This window comes from Rousettus aegyptiacus, unplaced genomic scaffold (assembly GCF_014176215.1).
Source record: "Rousettus aegyptiacus isolate mRouAeg1 unplaced genomic scaffold, mRouAeg1.p scaffold_m13_p_9, whole genome shotgun sequence".
Classification (NCBI taxonomy): domain Eukaryota; kingdom Metazoa; phylum Chordata; class Mammalia; order Chiroptera; family Pteropodidae; genus Rousettus; species Rousettus aegyptiacus.
The window spans coordinates 72828827-72846946 of record NW_023416312.1 but is presented as its reverse complement, the minus strand read 5'-3'; the positions used below and the strand labels follow the sequence as shown (position 1 = coordinate 72846946).

At 36.1% G+C, this 18120-nt stretch overlaps 1 protein-coding gene and 1 pseudogene across 3 annotated transcripts in view; both read right to left on the bottom strand.

Annotated features, from left to right (window-relative positions):
* Window positions 1-18120, bottom strand: part of DOCK11 (dedicator of cytokinesis 11) — a 174718-nt gene that overhangs the window by 18800 nt on the left and 137798 nt on the right. For all 3 annotated transcript variants that reach the window (XM_016124435.2, XM_016124433.2, XM_016124436.2), the window contains one exon: window positions 4475-4581. In XM_016124435.2, coding sequence (XP_015979921.2) covers window positions 4475-4581 — 107 coding nt within the window. The remainder of the gene's footprint in view (window positions 1-4474; window positions 4582-18120) is intronic.
* LOC107499871 lies at window positions 11374-15712 on the bottom strand (annotated as a pseudogene).

Sequence of the window (18120 nt, the reverse complement as noted above, 5' to 3'; positions counted from 1 at the left end):
GATGCAGAAAGGGCATTTGAAAAAAACTCAACACCCCTTCATGATATTGAAAAAGAATTCTCAGGAAACAAGGAATAGAAGAGAGTTCTCAATCTGATAAAGGGCATCTACTAAAAACCTACAGGGTGAACATTCCTATTCTAAGTTTGAGAAAAAGTTAAGAATGTTTGTTCTTACCAGTTCTATTTAACATTGTGCTGAAAATCCTATGCAATGTAATAAGGCAAGACAAAGAGAGAAAAGACATATAGATTGGCAAACGTAAAACTGTCCTTCTGTGAAGATGACAAGATTATGTACCGAAACTAATAAGCAGATTTAGCAAGATTGTGGATTATAAGATTAACATACAAAATGAATTGTATTTTTATATACTAGCAACGACATACTAAAAGAAAAATAAATCAAGCAATACTAGTTACAGTAGCACTGAAACATCCATTATCTAACAATAAATCCAGCAAAAGACTTATATTTTAAATATCACAAAATATTGCTGGGAGAAATTAAAGTTGACCTAAATAAATATTCATTGATTGAAAGATTCAATAGTGTTAAGCTCTTCATTATCCATGTAGTGATATATAGATTTAGCAAAATTGCTGAAAAACTTACAGCAGGCTATTTTGAAGCAATAGGAAAGATGACTAAATTTTATATGGAAATTCAAAGGATGAAGAATAGACAAAATGACCATGAAAAATAAAGTTGGAAGGGCAATGCTACCTGGCTTTAAGGCTTATCGTTACATTAATCAAGACAGTGTGATATTGATGTCAAGATGGACAAACAGATCAGTGGTACAGAACAGTCCAGAAATAGCCTACACATATATGAAGAACTGAAATTTGATCAAGGTGCCAAAGTAATTCAATGAGGCAAAAAGAAACTTTCCTTTTTCACCCAATAAATCTTGACCTCTATCTCATTCCATGCTCACAAAGATTATAGACCTAAACATAAAACTCAGAAACAAAGTTTATAGAAGAAAATATAAGACAATATCTTTACAATCCTGAAGTAAGCAGAGTTCTCAAACCAGACATGAAAAGAACAAACTATGAAATGGTAAATTGGACTTCATCAAAACCAAAACTTTCTGCTCAATAAAGAAAATGAATATGCAAATTAAAGACTAGTAAATAAATTTGTAGCATATATATCTGACAAGACTTTTATCAAGAATGTAGAAAAGACCTCCCACAAATTAATAAAAAATGAACATGCAATTTTTTAAAATGGGCAAAAGAATTGAACATTTCACGAAAGATATATGAGAGGCAAAGGAGCACATAAACGAATACTCACCATTATTAAAATACAAATAAAAACCATAATGAGATACCAATTCATACCTAATAGAATGGCAAAAATTCAAAAAGTCTAGAAACATCAGATGTTGGTGAGGATGGGGAGCAACTGAAACTCTCGTTCATTGCTGGGAGGAGTATAAAACAGTCCAACCACTTTGAAAAACTCTGGCAATTTCTTATAAAGTTAAATATATAACTTCCCTAGAATCCCACAATTGCACTCCTAGGTATTTATCCAAGAAAAATAAAAGCATATATCCACAAAAGGCCATAGATAAGAATGTTTAAAGCAGCCTTATTCATAAGAGCCCCCAACTGAAAAAAAAAATCCAAAATCCATCAACAGGAAAATGGATTTTAAAAACATATATCGACATAATGGAATATTACTTAGTAATGAAAAAGAACAAACTTTTGATAACACAGATGTATCTCAAAATCATACTTAAGCAAAAGAAGCCAGATATAAAAGGGTACATACTGAATGATTCCATTTTTATGATGCCAAAATACAGGCAAAACTAACCTATGATGATAGAAATCAGATGGTGGGGGTGTGGAGACTGACTGGAAATAGGTACATGCAAAGTTTCTTGGGGAATATATTTCTTATTTCTGGTGGTTAAGTTACATGGGTGTATACAATTATCAAAATTCATCAAACTGTTTCAGTTAAGATGCATGCATTTATTATATGTCAATTTTATCTTTAGAAATAAATAATATTGCATGTCAACTGTAATTAAAATATTTTAAAAAAGAAAAAAACAGTCTTGCAAATCAAAAGTCAAAATGCAGTTTTTAAAACAAATTAAATTTCATTATTATTGGTTTAACTCATGTAATTAAATACAGGCACTAAACGAACAACCCATTTGAATTGTTCATTTCCATAAACCTTTGAAATCAACATCAGTTATTTTTCCATTGGCTAGGGCATAAGCAAGAAGCCTTATTATGTAAACTAAAACACAAAATGGCACTTCATAGAATATGACTCTACCTGCACACACCAAATAAAATGTGTAAAATATTACTGTAGAACACAAAAGAATTCTAACAAATGTGTTTACATAGAACACTGATTATAGTACTTGACTAATAAGATTACTTCTCTCCTTGAGAGTACAAAAAGGGCCAGGCTCAAGGCCATGTCTATGAATAAGTGGAAGCTGCTTTTTGGAAGGCAAGGATGTAACTTCAGTGATGCTGATCCATTTATGTTCCATGAACTCCCCTGAATCTTTCTGCTGCCAGCCATAGAACATCAGCTAAGTCTAAGACTCACAAAGTGAATTAATTTACCCAAGGCTTTAAAAACAATGAAGCAGGATTAAAATTCAAGTATCTTGATTCTCTGTTATGATTAATCAGCAAACATGTTTTAAATATCTACTTTTCTAGGTTCTGGGGGTAAAAGGAAACCTCACAGTCAAGTAGGTCAGTGATAAAGCCCAACATTTATGTACCACTTAACAACTTTAAAAAGAGCCTTTACATTTATTATAAAGTGACCAGTATAATATTACTCTATTTTACTGATGAGGAGAGAGAGACCCATACAGAAAGAGTAGACCAAGTTTCCAGGCATATTATTTTAGCTAAATTAAGCAGAACTAACTTGAGATTTGCTTTATTTTAAAAGAACAAGTCATCAAATATTTATAATGTATCACTTTAACCTGACTGCTTTTTGTGTTTTTTAGTATAACCTAAAACAATATATATTTCTATGAGACTAAAACCCCTTGAATCTCTACTTCCGATGTTTCTTTTTTTAATCTTCTCATTCTTTAATTGTGAACTTCTCTATGCTTCAGTCCTTGGTTCTCTGGTCTTCATTTGCTCCCATACTCACTCTCCTTTGGTCCAGTCCTCAAACAGATATGACTTTCAGATGTGGGACCTCCAACCCTGATCTCTCTCAGGTTTAGTTTTGAATTTCTTATGGCCTGATGGTTATTTTCATTCTGATAACCTTTTACTTCAAATTTTACACACATCAAAAACTGAATTCATTATCTTCCCTGTAAAATAACCCATCTGTCATTTTTCAGTAATATCCACACCTAAAATCTCAGAGTTACTTTTGACTCTTCCCCCCCCCCCACAGCCAGCAAGTCTTCCTCTTTTCTTCAGTGTTTCCCGAATGTCACCGTCTGGGTTTAGGGCCTAACTGCCTCGTGTCTGGACTCTCAGAGCAACCCCCTCTCTAGCTTCTGCTTCCACCCTCTATCCACCTAATTCCAATCCACATTACCACCAAATTAACCTTTCCTCTTCCTTGCTTTCATCTTATCATTATTTTCTTCAAAAACCTTTGGTACCAATTCAACATTCTAATGGACAAAGCCCAAACAGTCACAGTTTCTCAAAATTAGACCTCGACTACTACTCTTCTCTATGTGAACACACTGGTTTAGTCAAAAGGATTCACTCATTTGTGTCCCAAATGTGCCTTATGCTTTCCCACTTCTTAACTTTTGTTTCTGCCATTCTTCTCCTGTTAGAATGTCGTCAGGGTATCCTCATTCTTCAAAACTAATCATACCACCTCTGTTATACCTCAGCTCATGCACCTCTGTCACCTTTGACTTTGCATGGAACAGATTGTCTATACTACTGAAATGGTACTGTCTTGCTTATTCCATTTCTTCAGGTAGACATTGGAGGTTAGAGGTCAGTCATATATAATTATTTGATAGCTCCTATATTCCCAAGTCCGGAGCCTTGCACACAAATCAGTGTTCAGTAAATATCTGATGACTGAGTGACAACTGAAGCTGTTTGCTATCCATATGAAGTTCAAAGTAGAAAATTTCCATTTAAAAAGTACTTGTATATATACTCTGCTTAGTTATTAGCTTGTTAACTACATTTTTTATGAAGATTTTTTTCCAGGGTATGTTGACCCAGATATGGTTACTGGGATGGTAATTTGAGGAGGATGATAAATGTTACATTTCGAAAACCAGACAATAGGAACAGTTCCAGAGACATGGTTCCACATTCCAAACATCTTTGCCCTGGGCAGTTTTAATGCTTTAGTTCATCAACCCTTAAGTTATCTTCAAAATTAAGTTAGCTGTAATATTTTTTAATATAGATATATTTTAAGAAGTTAAATCGATATAACTGGCAATGGAGGCCTGGAATCTTACTTCACTATAATGGACATCCATCATTCCAGCATCTTCTTTCATTGCTCCTTCTTCATCTATATTGGGAGTAATTTTCTTGAAGGCTGAACATCCATTAGGGAATAATTCTGTGTGAATAAAAAAGTGATGTAAATTTATTTTAAAAAAAAGTATTTTATAAATAACGGTCTTACAGGGATTGTTTACCCTTAAAAATAAACTCCTAAGTGAAATTCATACTTTAAAAAAAATTTATGAATTATTTCCATCTACTACACATCCTATCAGTCTTTATCCTAAAAAGTGAGTTCATCTTATTCATAATTTTCATCCTCTGACTATACATCATTTTCAATGACTAGTACAGTAAATGTTTCCCTAGTATGATCTAAGAATTGTTATGAACATTTTGATCCTTTGTCCATTTATCATCTCTCATTTAAACAAGGGGGAGGGGGCATGTACTTTTTAGGTAACCATAGAATGAGCTTTTGTAAACCATCTCTAATTCCTCAAGAACTTTGGGGAAAAAGTGAGTTGTTGAAGGAGACATAGCCTGTGACTTGTAAGACAGGCAAAAAAAACCCAAAAAACAAAAAATTAAAAAACAGATGGCAGGCATGAAGTATCCTTGCAGAAACAGAATGGGGCACTAGAAGAAGCAGAACTTTTAGCGTTAAGACAGACCCAGCTCTATCACTAATTGTGTGATTTTAGACTTGTTTTTTTCTCTCTGAGACTGTAAAGTTTCATCATCTGTAAAATGGAGATAATACTTGAGAGTTAAATGAAATGTAGTGTTTAGAACAGAACCTAGCATTTAACAAGTGTTCAATGAATTATGACCAAAGCTACCAATAATAAGCTAGCTTGTCCAAGATAGAATAAAATAATTGCCACCTACTCATGTAAGTAACTCTGTAGCTGGACCCCTGGGAGGTAGGAAGTAAGCTCAAGCTGAGAACAGCTTCTGTAGAATTGTGGGCCAAACTGTTACTGTCAGGTAAAACCACAGGTAAAGACCACATGGTCTCCCTACAGATTCTGTAAAGGGAAATATGTCCAAGCAATCTTGCTGTGCCTACCTTTATCCTTATATCAGTGGGCTGCAATTTCAGAGTTAAGGAAAATTCAACACCCTTATAACAGAATCTGCTAGTCAGTGAAAAGTGGCTGGTCACAAGGGAGCAAATAGCTGTTGTAATCTACTGTTCTACAATCTCTCTAATAGTGATACTGAGAAATAATGACCTACTCACAGCTTAATATCTGGTAAACTTCCTTGGGTTAGAGGTTGGGTAAGGTGTAAGAAAGCCAGACCGCATATTGAGGAGACTTTTCAGAATTCTGGTGGAAAAAAGGTCATGTAACAGGGCTTGGATTTTGCCAATTCTTGTTGTCTAAAGACAAATATCTTCTGATAAGATGCTTGATAGAACATAAGTCATCAAGTAAGCAACCCCCTCTTATAACAGAGAATTTGAATTGTGGTGAGGGAAGATGGAGTAATTTTGCAGTACTTTGTTAAGAATGGACAAAAAAATAAGGAGTGGTCAATGGATTTCTCTTACGGCAGAAGGAGAGAGAGAAATGAAAATGAGATTCACTTGGTCCCACTGGACTTTAGAATTGTTTTTGTTCAAGGAAATTATGTAATAAAAAACACTGAAGACAGAGGATGATACAATTCATTTCTGAAGATAAGTATGCCTAAAAGGATCTGTTATAGATTTCTATTCAAAGTACTGGACCATGACAAGATAAGGAACCTGCACCAGAATGCTAAATCAATTCATCACTTCCTTCATCAATAAAGTCATCTTATGAAAAAAAAAAGTCACATGAACTATAAACATTGTACTCAATGACAGTAGACTTACATTCAGGTTAATTCTTATCTCGTGGACCAGTAATAAACAGTTCTTAGACTGGCAGCTGACCAATGAACCACTTTGAATAGTAGTACATTCTGAGAACTTTTCAAAATTTAGGAAGAAATGTCTCACTTGGTCACCTCTATGAAGTCAAGAGCTAGACAGTAAGGAAGAGGGCCCCGAAACTCAAGTGAAGTGATAAAGAATGTAGTTCTTAACTAAGAAAAGGGTCAGTCCCTGGAGTCCTCAGCTGGTAAGTAGTATTCCATAACTAGGGAAGCAAATTCCTGTCTTTTCTGAGGAGATTATTTGAACTGATTCCCAAATCTGGAATTTTTCATTTCTTTATTCAATTTTGTATAGAATAATGTGATTTAGGAAGGACAAAAAGAGGCACACTCCTACGCCTGAAATCAGATGAGGCTAAAGCATCTAGGGAAAGAGTCTTCTGGTGTGCATCTTAAATAGAAGGAGAATAATTACATTTCTTTTCAGAAACAGGTCAACACCTACTTTCGGAGGCTATATCTGCATCATCGGGTATAAAGACTTGTATTGTGGATTTCCACCTTCGGAGTCCACTATTTTTGATTAAGAATGTTACCTTGGTTCCTATACCTGATGACATCTCTCTACCCAAAGGAGGCTATATCCCTTTGTTTGCTTAAGTTATCAATAACCACCAAATTATCCAATAATATATGAGGACCCTTTTGTTTGTTAGGGTCTTTAAAATACTTGGGGAAACTTCTGATTCCCCTTAGTCCTAGAAATATTTTCAGATGAAAAAAGTTACTGAATCTGGAAGGGCCCAGTGTATTTGTCACAAGAGACAGAGACATGTGTTTTGAGAGATCTCACATTGTCCTATGTAACATTCATTATATAAGGCGATCTTGAGAGTCTGCTATGCCTTTTTGGTATGTGATCTGGATTCCTGACTTTGCCCTTTGTAGCTGTAGCTTCCGGATTCCTAACTGCTGACCTAGGGAAAGCAAGATGCAAACAGTCCAAGTAGAGAACACTATCTTGAGCACAAATTATCCCGTGAAAAAGGTGGAGAGGAGTTTGGAAGATGGGCAAGCAGTCTAACCCTTGATAAAATATGACTGCTGGTCAGAAGAGTAAGAGGTAAGACTCCTGAGGGGAGGGCAAAAAGGAAATAAACTGTGATTGGGAAGAAACTAGGGGATAAAAAGCTTTGTAGAACTGAAGCTATCTGATCCTTAGTACAAAGACTTCGGAATGGAATCGATTATGCCCTATGAGGAGTGAAACGAACATACTCTCTGGGAAAGCAAATTTCTTTTTCAGGGTTAAAGGGGGAGGATCCTATAGGCCTGAGGCTTTGCAGAACCTTGGGTGCTATGTGGTGGTAGAAGAATGCAGAAACATGACTCTTGTCTTTCCTGGGAGAAAACAGTTGTACCCTTTCTTAGGAAGAGAAGAAGGAGCGGTACATAAAGTCTAGCTTAAAAAGAATGAGCTCTAGAATAATGTGAGGTTCTCAAAAAAAGATAAATGAAAAATTATTTAGATGTTTATTATTTTACATTTTCCAGGGTGGGAGCAACTAACACCCAGTATCATCACTTCAAGGTAACTCAGATAAAAGAAAGAGAATGGTAATCCTTAAGGTCTCTCTGAGAGAAAGAGCAAGAGCTCTGGCCCTCGGAAAGAACTTTCATGCTGGGGGAGGGGGCAGGGAGAACTCCACACATCCCACCTCTTTCTCTTTCAGTTCAGTGCCTGAGACACAGAAAAGGATCTAGAAATGGTACCTCACTGGTGTTCTGTAGTCGCCCAAATGGATAAACTATTTTTTATCTTAAAAACTCTAAACAGGGGAATATCTGTCTCTGATGTGTCAGCTGGTAAGTAGTATTCCATCTCGATTTAAAAATATGCTTTATAGGAAGATCTTTGGAAACATGGCGGAGTGAGAGATGTCCCCAGAACTCTCCCCTCGAAACAATAATAAGCTGAACATATAAAACTGAACAAAAAACACCCAAACAGCACATTGCACGTCTGAAAGTGGGATCTGTGCAGAAGAGTTACCATAGGTCATATCCCCAGGTGTGGGGTGATGGACTAGGAGAAATGAAGAAGCTGCCTCTCACAGTGCCAGAGATCACTGTAGGGAGAGGAGGAGGGGAGAAGTAGCAAGGAGTTCCTGAACAGCCCTGCCTGGGAAAGCTATGAGCTTCCTGTGGCCAGTGGCAGGGCCCAGTCATCAGGAAAGAAGGCAGAGAAGCAGGACAGCAGAAAAACAGTTGATTTTTACTGGCCATGGTTGCAAAACTGAAGCTGAGCCACAGTCCCCAACTCCCAACCCAGAGGGCCCCTCCCCCCATACCCTCTGTGGAGCCCCAGGGGAATCTGAGCAAATGCTACCGAACCTGTCGCAAACACTGAGAGACTGAAACTGAGGGTAGTGACTGATTAACTATCTATTAGAAAATAAAAAGTCATTTTTAAGGCTTTATATAAAGCAAGGATACAAGAGGGTTAGACGCCACCTAATGGAAACCAAAAAGAAAAAAAGTGCTTTCTTTTCAGCAGGCTAAAGAGAGACCTTTATATAATAAATCTTCTTTCTGGAATAAAAAGGCAAAATACACTTCCCATTAAAACCCAGGAGGGGAAATAGTTCACTAAATACCATGAACAACAACGGTGACAAGGCATCTCAGAAAGAAAGAGAAAAGTCTCCAGAAAATAAACTTAAAGGCATAGAAATATACAACTTGAATGACAGAGAATTCGGAATGGTACTTCTGAAAAAACTCAATGAGTTATGACACGAGTCATACCGACAATTTCAGGTATTGAAAAACCAACTAGATTAGCAGAATGAGTTCTTTAGCAAGGAGATTGAAACCCTCAAAAACAACAGAATACCTCTTCTGGATATAAAAAAACACACTTCAAGAGTTGAAAAATAAATCAACAAACTTTGAAAATAGAGTTAACCAAATGGAGGAAAGAATCAGTGATATTGAAGACAGAAATATAGAAATAAATCAGAAGGAAGAAGAGAGAAACCAAAAAATGAAAAGTAATGAAATACAAATACAAGAACTAGCTGATACCATCAGGATGGGAAACATAAGAATAACGGGAATTCTCAAAGGTGAGGAAAAAGAACTGAGTCTAGAATGCATTTTCAGACAAATAGTTGAGAATTTCCCAATCTAAGAAATGAGCTGGAGCTTAGAATTCAAGAAATCAACAGAATACCCAATTATCTCAACTCAAAAAGGCCTCCACCAAGATACATTGTATTAAAATTGTGAAAACTCAAGGACAAAAGACAGAATTCTCAGAGCAGCCAGGGAGAAGAAAACAGTAACTTTTAAAGAAAAACCCATTAGATTATCCTTGAAATTCTCAGGGCAGACCTTACGAGCCAGAAAGGAATAGAATCAAATATTTAAACTATTAAGTGAAAGGAGCTACCAGCCTAGAATAAAGTATCCAGCTAAGCTCTGTTTCAGCTATGAAGGAGAAATAAAGACCTTTCCAGACATACAAAAATTGAAGAAATTCTCCACTACGAGGCCTGTACTACAGGAAATACTGAAAGGGGTCAACTCACCTAAAACAAAATGATATATATGCCTAAGGTGACTATCAGGCAAACAGATGCAGATAAGTGCAACCTGTACTTAAAACGGGTCATTATAAGCTTAAAGAATAAGAAAAGAATTGCTATAGCAAGATAGTAATGAATGTTCAGCATACATAGGGACAAATTAAGATGACAATGACTGAAAAGGGGAGGATCCAAATATCCCAATTTGCAAAGGGGAATGGAGATAAGGCCTGCACAGAAGAAAATGGATGAATATATACATATACATACATATATATATACACACACTTTTTTACATTATTCGTAATGGTAACCACACACAAAAGATTCAGAACTGAAGTATATAACATAAAACAAGAAGAATCAGAGGCAAAGCCAACAAAAGTCAATCAAAATAAAGAAAACGGAAACACAAGGACAAGGAAGCAATAGAAACACTGAGCTACCAGAAAACAAAAGATAAAATGGCCATGAGAAGACCTCACCAATAAAAAGACACAGAGCTGCAGAATGGATCGAAAAACAAAACCCAACCATATACTGCCTCCAGGAGACACATCTCAGCTCCCAAGACAAAGATTGACTCAAAGTGAAAGGGTGGAAAATGGTATTTCAAGCAAATGAAATTTAGAGAAAAGCAGTACTGGTACTAACATTAGATGAAATAGACATCAAATAAAAAAGGTAAGGAAAGATATTAAGGAACACTTCACATTGATAAAGGGAATCATGCACCAAGAAGACATAACACTTAATATCTATGCTCCCAATCAGGGAGCCCCAAAATATGTAAAGCAATTACAAAAAGAACTAAAGGGAGTAACAAACCAAAACACTATTGTAGTAGGGCACCTAATAACCAACATCGCTAGCTATTAGGGAAATGCAAATCAAAGCCATAATGAGGTAGCATCTCACACCTGTTAGAAAAGCTATATTCAACAAGACAAGCAATAACAAATGTTGGAGAGGATGCAGAGAAAAAGGAACCCTTATACACTGTTGGTGGGACTGCAAATTGGTACAGCCACTATGGAAAACAGTATGAAAGTTCCTCAAAAAACTAAGAATTGACCTACCATATGACCCAGCAATCCCTCTACATGGTATTTACCCCCAAAGACTTGAAAACTCATATCCGTAAAGATATTTGTATACTGATGTTCATAGCAGCATTATTCACTGTGGCTAGGACTTGGAAGCAACTGAAATGCCTTACAAATGATGACTGGATAAAGAAGCTGTGGTACATATATACAATGAAATATTACTCAGCCATAAGAAGAGATGAAATACTGTCATTTGTGACAACATGAATGGACCTTGAGATAATCATGCTAAGCGAAATAAGTCAGACAGAAAAAGTCGAAAATCACATATCATTTATATGTGGGAAATAAACCTATAAGCAACAAATGAACAGGACAAACAAAAAGAAACTCATGGACATGGACTACAGACTCGTGGTTACCAGAGGGTATGCAGCAGAGGAGGAGGAGGGAGGGAGACAGGGTAAAGGGGGTCAAATAGAGGGGGTACAGGGTGGGTGGTTTCGGTAAAGGGGATCAAAAATATGGTAGCTGAAGGAAACTGGACTATGGGTAGTAAGCACAGAATATATAGATGTCAAATTACAATGCACACTTGAAAATTATATAATTGTATTAACCAATGTTATCCCAATAAACTTAATTTAAAAATTGCTTTATAATGACTTCAAGAGAAATGGCATAGGACTTTGATAAATCAGAAAAATTTTGGCAATTGAAATGCCAGAGATTTATAATACATCTATTTCTCCTTCCATTTGGTATTCATTATCAAAGGACACTTAATGATAGAAAACAAAGAGTTCCAGAATTGCTCAATTTGTTTTGTTAAATAAGTTTGTCTAAAGTGTAAATAAAACTTTTTTTTAAAGTTTTGCACTGAAATGTACTTTTATTTACTCTGTGGCTATCCAGGTCTTATCTAGATCATAGAGTTCTCAGATTGGATGGCAGAATGCCATTTCCACTTTTTGTAATCCTGTCACGCATGTAATACAGAAATAAAATTCTCTTCTGATATAACTATTTTTCAAATAGGTCAGTTTCCTGATCTTATTTACTGCATAAGCATCATTGCTTTCCAATTTAAAAAATATTACTTAGTGGCTTCCTTAATAAGTGTGACTCAAAATTTCAGAAATGCCTCAAAAATAAACTTTTAATCATTTACTCTTCAGTTTCAGCTACTCGTGCCTATAAGGCAGGGGTCCCAAACCTGCAACCAGTACTGGTCCACGGCCTGTTAGAAATGGGCTGCACAGCAGGAGGTGAGCATCGGGTGAGCAAGCAAAGCTTTAACTGTATTTGCAATCGTTTCCCAGTGCTAGCATCACCACCTTAGCTCATCAGGCATTAGATTCTCGTAGGAACACCAGTCCCTGGTGTCAAAAAGGCTGGAGGGCGCTGATGTAAAAGATCTTAGATGGCTGAACCCTAAAGACAGATCATTTCTCTATATACCCACTCTCTGCAGGAAAATCATGTGACTGCACTGAATTCCCTGTCACAAAATTATAAATTACCTTCAAAAGTTAACACGAGTTTTACATCTTGTAGAATCGTCAGTTCAATGTCAGTTGGATAGTTGTCATACAAAAAGGTATACAGACCATACATAATTGAGTTACAAAGCAGCAGGATAATGTAGCACAATACAGACTGTGAGACTAATTTTAGACAGGAGAGGGTGAGTACTTGTATACAAGTAACATTTTATCTGCTATAAAAATGCACAACTAATACAAAACCTATAAACAGTGAAAAGAGTCTGGTAAATTCAAGATTTGTAAAAACTATGCACAAAACCCACTGTAATTCGAAAAAGAGGAGAGGTTTATATAAGTGTCAGTTTTTTAAATGTAACCTTTTCTATTATCAATTACACATTAACATACACATACTGACTGAAAATATGCTACAACCAATGTCTAGAAAAGTAGTTCAAACCCGTTTCCTAAATGGATTTTCCCTCACATTTAATGTATAATGTAGTTGTTAATACTGCACAAGTATGATTAAGCAATGTTTAATTACTTTTAAACAAAGATAAAGGGATTTTCTCCCTCAAAACAAGTTTTAACATCAAAACCTATGATTATAAAATTCAGATCTTTTAGCAGTCTATTTCAAATGAAAACCATTATACACTTCTCAAATATTCTTTATATTCTAGGTATGTCAACTCAGTTATCTACCATAGAATCCTTCAGAGATATTTGATATTTCAGTCTCTCTTCATTGGATTTATTTTCTTTCTTTTTTTTCTACTGGCCCTGCCTTCACTTTTCTTCATTAGTATTATTTCTATTATGTTGTGGTTGATTACTGTCTTGAACATCGATCCTCCACTTAGAGTCTTTGAACCTGTTTGTTCTTTTTGTAGCTTTTTGTTTGGCCCTTTCTTCCTCTGACCTTTGGTTTTATTTGCTTCTTCATGCTGTCTTTGTTCTGCAAGAGATTTATTCAGCACTTGTATGATTACAGAATCTCCTTGGCAAACCAAACACATGTTCTTAAACTTCTTAAACATCTGTAAGACTTTTCCATGATAATCAAACATACTTTGAACCACCACATTTTTTCACTAATTATCTGTTCCTGAGTTTGTTACATTGTGACCTGAAAAGAAGCCAAGTCTATCCAAGGCCTTGATACATCTGTTCACATCAAAATTAACCATTTTAAGTGAATTTTTTATATCAGTATATATCCTTTGAAGTTAAGAATCCATTGATGTGTCTCACTTCTCCACTTTCTAAATTCTTGGCTTCCTTCCTTCATCTTCTGCTACTTAGTTTCCATTTGTTCCTCATGCTTGCATTTTCTTTCTGCTGCTTCTTTCTCACATTGGCCTTTCAGCATATTCCTTCTATGAGCATTCTGAAAGTTTCTTCCATCTTTTCTCTTCACCTTCTTGATCATCTCTTTCCTCTTCAGAACCAGAGGTTGATTTAACCCGTTTTAGTGAAATTTCCCCTTTCTGATTCAACTTCTTCCCACTTTTTTTGTCTGGCTCTTCTCTTAGCTTATCTTCTTTCTGGACTTCCTCATCCTTTATAAACTGTTTTTTAGGTTGTTTTCCTCTTGCTCCTTTTTCTTACTTTTGTCTCCTTCAGTTATCATGTCACCCTCTCAAGGACAGGTCTGTTTTACCAGTTGTGGCCTAGCTCTTGGTTTTGGAATCCTGACTTCTGTGGCTGCAGGTCATCCTTTTTAAGGACTCACTTTTATATTTTCAGATGATGTTGCTGTTGTCATCACTCCTACCTTTTTATTTTCTACTTACTTTTCTGCCTTTCTCTTTCTCCTTCTCAAAAGATGGTGGGACATTTGAATGACTGAATCTAAGGGGGGAAAACCCTGAGGATTTTCCTACTGTCACCATTTTAGAATAAGGTTTTCTAGTTAAAGCAAGTAGAATTTTCCAGGTTTAAAAATAAGTGGCACCTATAAATAAATATGTAAACCTCTCCTAATTAACATTACTTTCGGTTTAAAATGCAAGCTATTGATTTTTCCTAATCAGAGGAGGACTCTGATTTCTGTGGAGTGTAAATTCTAAAAAAATCTTGATGGTATTATGAAATATTTAAATGATTAGTTAAAAGCACTATTTCAACTTGCTGAAATATGTCACCAAACATTGTTTGGCATTCAGGCTAGCTGCCTCAAACTAACATGTAAAAAACTACAATACGTATATTCTATTTTTGTTGATATTTTGTCCAATCCTATAGTTCTATTGTTAAAGCTTAAGGACTGAGAATGAAGATAAATAATTCTTGATTTTTGCTTAGCTTTAAGGTCTTTGCACTTGTGAAAAAAGACTCTAAGGAAATAGGAAATACTTTAGCATTTTTAACTATTTTCAATATCTCAAAGGTATAGTGGACATAAAACTCTAATTTTGTTTTTCTACTAATTAAAATGATCAAAACATGTTAACCTAATTTATTTGAAAGATAATGCTAAAAATTTATTTAGTACCATGTTTAGGGTTCTCTTATTTGTCGGTGTATTTGGAACTGCAGGTATTCAATTTCAATATTTTTTACTGTAATTTACAGGCAGACCAGTGATGTAGGGAAAAAAAAGAAAAACCTCTAATGGGGCCTTTTAATAGTTAATTTTTTTCTCCCTTTTAAAACAATGTAAGTACAAGGAGAAAACTAGAGTACACCAATTTCAAACAAATGGATTGTTCAAAAGAATTTAAGTATCAAATCGAAAGTGTTAACCAAAGTGATATGACTCCCACAAGATGGTTTCATTTTGACTTAATTTTACTCATTCAACTGCCTTAAAGGAAGTAGGTTGGCCGTTATGATAGATAATGGGAGAATTCTTTGTGATGTCCACTACCGGTCAACTTTTTGATATATAATACTAAGTTTAAGATGTTATATGTTGATTTGATATACATATATATTGCAAAATTAACACGGGAGCAGTAATCACCACAAATAATTACCATTGGGAGGGGTAAAAACATTTAAGATCTATTCTTTTAGCAACTTTTAAGGATATAATACAGTATTATTAACTATAATTGCTATGCTGTACATTAAGGCTCCAGAACTTATTCATCTTATAGTGGAAACATGTACCCTTTGAACAACATCTCATTTCCCCTAGCCCCTAGTAACCACTATTCTACTGTTTTTATATGTTCAGCTTTTTAAAAATTCTATATATAAGTGAGACCATATAGTATTTGTCTTTCTCTGTCTGACTTACCCAGCATAATGCCCTCAAGGTCCAGTCATGTTGTCACGAATGGCAGGATTTCCTTCTTTATCATGGCTGAATAATATTCTGTTGTATATATGTACCACATCTTTACCCATTCATATGGATTGTTTCACATATTTTCATGTTACCAATTACCATCCTTTCATTTCAGCTTGAAGAACTTTCAGCATCTCCTGTGAGGCAGGTCTACTGGTGATAAACTCCTTCAGCTTTTAGGCTTTTTTTTTTTGGGGGGGGGGAGTTGTTATATTTCCTTCATTTGTGAAGAACAACTTTGCTGATAAGAGTATTCTTGGTTGGCAGATCTTTTTTTCCTTTCAGCATTTTGAATATTCTACTCTCCTGGCCTGGAAGGTTTCTGCTGAGAAATCTGCTGATAGCTTTGTGGGAGTTCCCTTGTAAGATACAAGCTTCCTTTCTCTTGTGGCCCTTAGGATTCTTTGTCTTTGTTTTTTTGGCAGTTTCATTATAACGGATCTTAGAGAAGACCTCTTTGAGTTTGTTTTGGGATCTATGAATTTCATGAACTTGGGTGTTTGAATATCTCCCCTAATTTGGGAGGTTCTTAAGCCATTATTTCTTTAAATATTCTTTTCATCCCACTCTCACTCTCCTCTACTTCTGAGATTCCAATAATAAGTACATTGTTTATTTGGATGGAATCCAATAAGGCAAATAGGCTTTCTTCATTCTTTTTCATTCTTTTCTCTTTGTTCTCCTCTGATTGGATAATTTCAATGGTCCTCTCTTCTAATTCACAGATTATTTCTTCTGCTTGATCTATTCTGCTGGTGATGCTCTCTATTGCATTTTTACTTATTCATCGTATTTTTCAACTCAAGTAGTTTGATTCTTCTTATTTCTATCTCTGTTCAATCTTACTTTGTTTGTGTATTGTTTTCCTTATTTCATTGAATTGTTTTTCTATTTTGTTGCAACTCACTGAGTTTCTTTAAAACAGCTATTTTTAACTTTTTATTAGGTAAATTGTAGATTTCTATGTCTGAGTTTGGTTACTGGTAGATTATTATGATCCTTTGGTGGTGTTATGTTTCCTTCACTTTTCATGTTCCTTTAAGTCTTGCATTGCTGTGTTTACACTTTAAGTAGCAGTCACTTATAACCATCATTACTTTGACTTTAGGAGAGAAAATACCTTCCATCTGCCTTGCTAGGAATTCTGACGGTTTCACAGACCTTCTATGGTTATATCTGCTCCACATTTCTTGTTCCCTTTTCTGGAAGAATTCTTAAGCCTGTATGCCTTCTCTCCATCATGCAATACACCAGGACAGGTGCTAACAGCCTCCCTTTTGCTTTCCCAAGAGTGGTGCTAAAGCTCAACTTTGTGTTCTCTCCATGGCTCACAGAGTCTGGCTGGCTTTCTGCACATACTCACTAACCATCTAACAAAGCTTGCTCTCACCACCATCAGAAACCTGCATAAGGATGGAGGAGTGTACATGGAGCACTGGGGGTACCTATGGGCCAATTGGAGGGCTCTATGGGCTAAGTGTCCCTAGCGGTTTGTTGGTGGGTTTCTTGATGGGGTCTACAATGTCATTAGTAAGATCCATGTCCCTTTAATGTCCTCTGAGACTCCTGTCTGCCTCTCTCCCAGGCTCTTTCTGTCCTCCAGTCAGGAAGCTCATGACTCAGTACTCTGGATGGGGCGAAAGGGCAAAGGGTCTCTTTAGCAATGTCCTGTATAGCTGGGGAAGCCAGTTGCCCACTCACATGGTCTCAATTTCCCTGCAGTAGAAATCACAGGAGAGAAGTTCTCTCTTGGCACTGAGCCACGCCACTTTGGGGAAGAGGTGACATAAGTCAACCGGTTCCTCTTATCCTCTCCAAAGAACATAAACTTGTATTTTCTGTTCCAACGGTGTGCTGAAACTTTTCCACTGGACTCCTGGACTTCCACCGAGGTTCTGTTTGTGAGTGATTATCTAAGACAGTGTTCTCCAGGGGCTCTTGGACTTTATGTAACTGAGAGCAATTAAAGCCAGTGTATGGGCCACTGCAGGGTCCACAGCCAAGACTGAGATCTGTCTGCCTATTACCTGAGGCATAAGTGGATAACATTCCCACCCCCAGATCCTTTGTCATATGGTGTTAGATCTCATAGCTTCCACAAAAGCACTTTTGTCCCTGGGTGGATGCTAAATTGTTGTTGCAGGGAAGGATACTGACAAGGGATGTCTTACTTGGTTACCTTCCTGATGTGCTGACTCCTTTTAATAACAAGGTATGTTGCACTAATTGTGGCAGTGGAGATATAATCTATGGGCAGTTGTTGATGAAGTTGAGGAAGATAAGGGAAAAGTAAGCGATTGGTATTATCCAGAGCTTCTCATGAGCCCTGAGAAGAATTTAATTTGTGGCAATCTTCCA